At 41.3% G+C, this 8,013-nt stretch overlaps 1 protein-coding gene across 1 annotated transcript; it reads left to right on the top strand.

The window, feature by feature from the left end:
* The first annotated feature begins 6,523 nt into the window (after nucleotides 1-6,523).
* Nucleotides 6,524-7,336, top strand: RFPL4B (ret finger protein like 4B). The gene has a single exon (XM_028104130.1). The coding sequence runs from the start codon at nucleotides 6,524-6,526 to the stop codon at nucleotides 7,334-7,336; it is 813 nt and encodes a 270-aa protein (XP_027959931.1).
* The last annotated feature ends 677 nt before the right edge of the window (nucleotides 7,337-8,013 follow it).

Raw genomic sequence — 8,013 nt, 5'->3', positions numbered from 1 at the left:
GAGTGAAGGAGCACAGGGAAGAAATGAAAGAAGGATTGGGGTGCCTGGGTGGCTCAGTCGATTAAGCGTCTGACTCTTGATTTCAACTCAGGTCATGATCTCAGCGTCGTGAGATCGAGCCCCACGTTGGGCTCCATGCTGGGTGTGGAGCCTGCTTAAGATTCTCTCTCTCTCCCTCTCCCTCTCCCTCTGCCCCACCCCCCCCAGCTCATGAGTGTGCATGCGTGTGCTCTCTGTCTCTCAAAAAAAAAAAAATAGAAAAGAAAAGAGAAAGAAAAAGAAGGTTTTATGTCTAGATTTTAGAGGGTGAGGCTGGAGAGAGAGGCAGAGGCCAGGAGGACATGGTAGGGACTTTGCTGCGTATCTGAAGAGTGATGGGCAGCTACCAAGGAGGATGAATTGGTGGAGGAGGGCGTTACCACGTCTGGATCTCTGCCTTGTTTCCTAAGCCAGATCGGTAGTCTCTGATCTCTGTGAGGCTGATGAGACTCATGCAGGACTGAGGGCTGCTTGCCTTGATATACCTCCATTCCCAAAGTGGGGGCGGGGGAAGCACAACATGTTTTGAGAGATTTGCAGGCTGCATTTGATTAATACATTGAATGTCAGCTAATTAGGTGGAAAGGAAATTTATTTTGACTCAGACTTCCTCACCTACACAAAAATATTTTGACAGTCTGAATCTGGAGGAAAAAATATATGGATAATCTGAAAACGCTTCTGTTTGGCCCTGGAAACCACAATAGATAAACAGCTCAAGGGGCAGGGTCACATGTGTGTCCTTGCTCCTGCACACTCACCACTCACTCAAACTCATATTGTCTCCTTCTAGTCTTTGCTGCACATCTGGGACCTACAAGCTGAATGAAGGGTGGGCCCCCCCGGGGGGTGATGAAGCATCACTCCTTTATTTGAGGGTGGGCGGCGTAAGGTCATTGACACATACAGACTCAGGTTAGAGCTTGCTGTTTTTATAGACAATTGGCTATAGATAAAGACCTCTGTTGCCAGTTCTTACACAGACAGGAACACACCTTGTGAATAAAACACATACACATTCCATTTTTTCTCAATATTTTTGATAAAAAAATAAAAACAATTCAAAGGAACAAAAAATAAGAGGTCCATTAAATGGATCAGAGTAGGGATGACATATCAAATATGAAACTGTGGAGTCTAACCATCCTTGGCTTTTTTTGTAAAAAAAAAAGTAATTTTTTGTAATTCCTTTGAAATTAGTGCAGAAGTGGAACCTTCTGCCTACAGGTCTCCCCCTGCTTTATGAAGGCCCGAGTTACAACACTTTGCTTTTACAAAAGACCTACATTAATACCTGTCTTCACTAATGGAAAGAAATCTGAAGAGGATTTTCACTTTTATAAAAAAAAGGTGAGAAGCAAAAATCACGTTCAGCATTTACTTTGCGGCCTCGGGTGGAGGCAGCGCACACCGCAGCTGCACACCGCGTGAGCAATGAGCGGCACCACCGAGCTCCCTTCCTGGGACCGACGCTCAGCATCCCAGCATCCAGCCCCCAGAGCTTTGACAGGTGTCTGCGAGCACCTGTGCTTCGTCCTATTTTGTGCCTCCATTAGCAACATGTGTCCTAAGGTATCAGAAATGCCGAAGAGGTTATTTTTTGAGTCTGGGGATACTCAAAAAATTTTTCATCTAATTAATGGGCATTGCTTCTTCACTTTACACCATTTCGATTTCGGGAAGTTTTCACAAGAACGTTCTACCTTGGATAGTGGGGGAAACCTGGATTCTAAAGTGCTGAAAGTATTTTTTTGTGGAGTTTGCCAGGTCTGCAAAATAGGATCCTTTGGAAGGGGAGAGTGTGGGAACTCTATTAGCAGATTTTGGTGGCACGAATCATTCAGAGAGGTGCCCTCCATCTTCTGCCTTTTCGACAGGTGGGTCCACCTTAATAGAACGAGGCAGCCAAGAGCAGGTTAGGATGAGGTTTGGTGACAAGAGGAGGTTGCAAACCAGCGAAAGCTCCACAGCAGTGGATGGGAGCTCACTGTGAAAAGCCGCCCCACTGTAGCTGCTCCCTTTTGAAAAATACAAACTGTGTTTTGAGCAAACACATCATCTCATCATCTCCTTGCAGGGATCTTAGATTCCCGATAGGGCTGACTGTGCCTAGCTCCTACCCCCCACCCCTCCGCTGCACCAGCGGCTGCATCTTATCGAACTAGCATGTGTGAAAGTCAATTTCTTTTTTAATCAGGGAACTATGGAAACAAGCTTATTTTGTGATTTAATCTTCACTCATGGAAGCACTAACGATAATTAAAAATGACTCTAAAACTTAAAAAAAATTCACGTACATTTTTTGATATGTTGTCACGAGAGGCCTAAGATCTTACAGATACGTGGCTCCAAGAATTTTCAGCACTTGAAAATAAAAAAATGACATTTCTCAGTAAATTCAGCATTACGGTAGTAATGAGGAACCTGGGAATTAAAGTATTTCCGGGGAAGAATTATTTCTCCCGGCAGATAAAGGCTCAGCAACAGCAACGAGTCCATGAATGTTCAAGTCACAGTCAGAACCGTCTGAAAAATGTAAAATCAGTGAACAATGATGCTTTTTGTGATAAACGCCTGTGGAGGGCCTGGTAGATGTTAGTGATAGAGAACAACCTGAGTTGGTATCAGTATTGCAGTTAAATAATTTAAATAGAAAAATCAAAAAGATTCTCATTATGATGGGGCAGGAAAGAAGAAAAAAGTTTCATATTTAGCCACATCATCTGAATTAGTTCTGAGACTGCAGAAGCCACACAAAAAAAGATGGTTGGGTTCATCGTTGGGGGCTTCAGTTGCCAAGAAACTAAGATTTGGAGCTGCCATGTAGAGTTAAGAAATTTGTTGGAAAGCAGTGGACTTCCCTTATCCTATTAAATATCTGTGGGAAGCCAGAGTTTCTTTACAGAGTTCCACCAAAACAACGTATCGCGATAGAACCAGCAGAAGCACGTGTGAGAATGTAGCTGTATGTGTTGATTGGGAATTACAGAGGTTTTCAAACACGCAAACTCTAGGACACTCTCCTCACTGATTGTATTTTTTGGCTGTTGTTTTGGAAAATAGTTATTGTTTAGAAAATGATGTTATTGATGTTAACATATAATAGTTTGGTTATTTGAAATGTGTCAAATAAATCTTCAGAATCGTGCTCAGTTTTAATTTGTAATACTGTAAACACGAAGAAGTATAATTCTCATAAACAGAAAAGTTTGGGGGGTTTTCAGTTATGTTTAAGAGTGGAAAGGGGCTTGAGATTAATTTTTTTTTTAACTTAAGATCCCTTGCTGTAGATATTTATCTCATGGAAATGGAAACAGTAATCAGATAAAAGTAGAGAGAAAACTGTTCAGTTGGCTTTGCAGTAAGAGCAGGACCCCTGAGCAATGGGAGGTTATTCAGAATGTGTGCATCTCAGGGGTAGGGTTTATTCTTGCTTTCTCTCAGCAACAGGAATTCACTGACCCTCCAACTCCCCTGTTTTGATGATTGTGTCATAGTTCTCTTTCATTATGACTTTTACTGCTCCTTCTACTTCCTAATATAAACAATATCTAATTTATCGTTTAAACCGGGATGATTTTGAAAGTAAAAGGGGATGTTATTAATAATCATGGCAGGACAACAGGCTTACCTGACTGCTTTCTCATCCTGTTTAATAACTGTCCCCCAAGAGTAGAATTACTGAGTCCAAGGATAAGAAAACTGTTCTAGACCCTGTTCACTCAAAATTGTCTCAGAGATAATACCAATGATTACATTAACAAAGACTTCAGGAGATTTCAGCAGTGCATTTCTATATTGGATCTCTAAAACATCTTGCTTTTTAAAGTTGAGTTCTGAAATTAGAGAATCTCATTCGGATGGCCATCATAGGTTCGATGGTTTAACTCAAAGAGAATAACTGTTAGAAGATTTTGGGTGTGACTTTACGTCATCCTCCTGCGTGGAGGAGTAGGGTTGCTTCAGTTTACTTGGTTAGATTGAGATAATCCAATCATTGGGGTGGAGGCAATGACCCTCCTTGTGGGCGGTGACTGTGTCACAGGACTATATAAGGCCAGACCATCTGCACTCAAACTCAACTTCAGACAGAAGTCAAGCCTAGGAGAGATAGAGGTATATGGGCTTTGGATCTTCAGGACTGCTGGAATTTTCCAAATTAGTGTAATAGTGTAAGTGCTCTCTTCTGTCTGGGCTATTTCCACTGTCCCATTTCTCTCTCTTTGGCTACAACTTATCTTTTAAATACTTTTATCTCTGGATTTCAGGAGAGAGTCAGTCTTATCCTGTGTCAGGGAACTTTTTCCACCTTCTACTCTAACATTGCCGGTTAAATTTTTTACATATGAACTTCAGGTGTTTTTATTAATTTTTTTGCATACATGTATTTTTATGTATTTTCAACTACAACGTATGTGTTTTAAAATGGTTCCTTATTTTCTAACATGATTTCTTAAAGATGTTTCTGGGTTTTTGCTTAAATATACTTACCACTTTTTTTTCTTTAAATTTTTATTTAAATTCAAGTTAGTTAACATACGATATAATATTAGTTTCAGGTGTAGAATTTAGTGATTCAACATTTACATAAAACACCCAGGGCTGGTCACAACAAGTGCCCTCCTTAATCCCCATGGGTGAAATCCCTCACCCTCCTCCCCTCTGGTAACCATCAGTTTGTTCCCTATAGTTGAGAGTCTATTTCTTGGTTTGCCTCCCCTCCCCAACCCCGTGTTCATTTGTTTTGTTGCCATTTGCAATGATGTGGCTGGAGCTAGAGTGTATTATGCTAAGTGAAATAAGTCAGAGAAAGACAAATACCATATGATTTCACTCATATGTGGAATTTAAGAAATACTACTTTTAATAGCTGTCTTATAATTAACAGAATCATTTCATTATCTTTCTATAATTAGATTGTTTCTGTAATTTGGGGTCATAGATTACACTGAAAAGGACAACTTTTTACAAATGTAGCATTTTTTTCTTTTGTAAAATTTTTTCTTACATCTATTCCAAGGTGGGTTGGGTAAGACCTTTTAGATTGTTAAGCACCATATTCAAGTATGTCTTAAAAAGTCAGGTTTTTGGAAAGGGTAACAGGGGATTTAAGGAAGAATGTTACTTCTTGTTACTTCAGCCAGGCCCCATCAGACTGGAATGCATTCAGGAACTGGAAGGCTTCCCAAGACTCCAAGTTCCTTGTGGGCAGATACCCTATCTATTGTTAACATATATCTGTATCCCCAGAGTCTAGCTGAGGGTGGGATCATGGGAAGCTCTTCATAAGAATTTGTTGGATGGAGATGAGGGAATGTGTTCCAGGATGTTCTAGTAACCTAGTTTTTCTGGGCTAGCCTCAGGAGTGCCCATTCCTTCCTACTCTATCCCTCTGTGGTGATGTTGACACAGCTTATCTTTCTGTCTTGGATTCTGTTACTTCAGCCACAATTGAATGTGAATTCTTAGTAAGAAGTTCTGTTAGTTATTATTCAGTATTGGCCCTTTCTCAAGAAGCATCCTCAGTTCACATCATCTCCTGGGCACCGACTAGCCTGAAATGGCTGTCTTTGGGTTAGGAGCCTAGCTTGTTCCAATCAGCCAGGCCTAGCATGCCAGAAGTAGTTTACCCAGAGTGTGCAACCTCTGTAGGAAGGCCCAGAAGGCATCTCTAGGAGTAAGCTTCGGGAGGAGAGAGCCGTTGGTGTAGTGGCTGTAACATCTTCCTTGTCAGAACACCTTTTTGGCTTGTGTTCAGACATTATTTTAGAGAAGTTGGTGACAATGGTTATATTTTTATTCACATTCACTCAAGTCTTCCTACTTTTCTCAGAGTGCTTGAAAGCATTTCATCCGAATGATACTTTGTCCTGAAAAGTGATTCTATAATGGGTATCTCATTCATTTTGCAGTGGTTTTTGCTAGTTTGACTCACGTCTGGTCGTTTTCTTTGAAAATACACAGGGCTTCTCAGAGTCACTTTTCTGTGACAGAGTCAGATTGGCTTTATTTTTATGGTTGCATTTAGATGTGGAGATTCTTTTTCTTGGACTGCAGGTTACCTACAAAGGAATACTGATTAGAGGCAGAGACTGCACTCTGAGATCCTATGAAAGACCTCGTTGGACTCGGCTCCCAGAAAAAGAAGCTGTGGTCCTAGCAGAGAAGATCTCATCTGGGTGTCTCCACATAAGGTAAACTGCTCCACCTGAGAACACAATGTCCACTGTCCTGTTTCTCTTGTTTGTGCTCACCTAGATTTTGTATAGTTTTTGATAATTTTTCTCGCAGGTAGTGCTTTTACTATAATTCTCTGGTGACTTTGTGTCACTTTCCTGTATAAACTACAGAAAGGTTTATATTATTTCATTTTTGTATCATGATTATTGAACAGACGGTGTACGGAATGCTCCCAATCACTTTCAGAAGCTTATAAAGGGCAGCTTCTGCTCAGTTCACTGTCAAGGAGTGACCTTAGGGGACCATGGCCCAAAGTCTGCAAGAGGAGGTGACTTGTCCAGTTTGTCTGGAAATTTTCTTCTGTCCCATTTTACTCTCCTGTGAACACGTTTTCTGCTTTCATTGCATGCAAACATGGCTGCTAGAACACCGGGATCTGAAATTGACTTGCCCTATGTGTCGCCGGGTAACGGAGAGCCCCCCTTTGGAGGAATGGCAAATCGGAGCACTATCCCTTCTGGTCAGACAGCACAGTGGCCTACTGGTGAAAAGTCTGCATGTGAGCAAAGAGTTGCTGAGGTTCCAGGAGGTTATGACTCTGGATGCAAGCACTGCTAATCCCTTCCTTGTCCTCTCTGATGACCTAAGGAATGTTTGGTGTGGGAAGATCTGCCACAACCCAGTGGAGGATCCCCAGAGATTCACCTACCTGACCTGTGTCCTGGGCACCCCATGCTTCTCGTCTGGCTGCCATTACTGGGAGGTCGAGGTGGGGGAGGGGAAGGAGTGGACGCTAGGGATCTGCAAGGAGTCAGTCAACAGAAAGAGGAAAGGTGGTTTCTCTGCTGAGCATGGCTTCTGGTTTATCAGCATGAAGGCAGGAACAATCTGCATCAACTCCATCCCGGACACCAGAATTCCTGCAAGCCCTGAACTTAGCCATGTAGGGATATTTTTAGATGTTGAGATGGAAGAAATCAAGTTTTTTGATGTTAGAGATAACGTCCTCATCTATACACACAGTCATCTCTCATGTTTGGAGCCTTTGCGTCCGTTCTTCTGTCCCGAGTTGCCTAGGGAAGGTGACAGGGGTGCCTCCCTGAAAATCTGCTCATGAGAAACTCAGCACTTCCTAGAAGCTTTCTCAGAGGTGAATGAAAAGGTCAGAATGACCTAGAGAGAGAAAATGTGCTATACTAGAAAGATTTTTAAAAAATAGATTTTGTAGATTTGGCAACTAACCAATTTTTAGGCTATATTTTGTAGACTTTGTAGCTGAAGAACTGCGGGGTTTTAGGGGATGTTATTAAGTGCTCTAAGTCTCAGTTTTCCTAGTCTTCAAGTGGGGATAATTATATTTCTCAGCCAAATAGTTGTGATGATCAGAGACAGTGCTGTGCATTTATTTTGTACTAAATACAAATGGGGAATTTTAGATTGTAAGTTAAATAAAACATTTTGTGGGTAGAAACAATGTCTTTTTCATTATTTCATGCTTTTTCTATGATATAATTCCTAATAATGATAGCTATCTGGGGGAAAAGAATGCAATGGTCAGTGTGAGATATTTTGACATGAAGTTTCAGTGAGAGACAAAAGTACTGGGAAAGAACAGTGTTTCTCATTTTTATTCTCCCAAACACAGCTGAAAAACAGAACTTAGAGATAGCTATAATTGTGATTCATGTTTGTTCTAATGGGAATTGTCCTTTGCCCATTTCAATCATTGATTGGCCTTTTGTGTGGTTGTCAAAGGAGTATGCTGTGTATGGCAGGCACGAAGGTGCCAACAGG

The sequence above is a fragment of the Eumetopias jubatus genome, unplaced genomic scaffold (genome assembly GCF_037043125.1).
Source record: "Eumetopias jubatus isolate StellerSeaLion01/CBP00866 unplaced genomic scaffold, mEumJub1_p1.0 scaffold_6, whole genome shotgun sequence".
NCBI lineage: Eukaryota > Metazoa > Chordata > Mammalia > Carnivora > Otariidae > Eumetopias > Eumetopias jubatus.
This window is presented reverse-complemented; position numbering and strand designations above follow the sequence as displayed.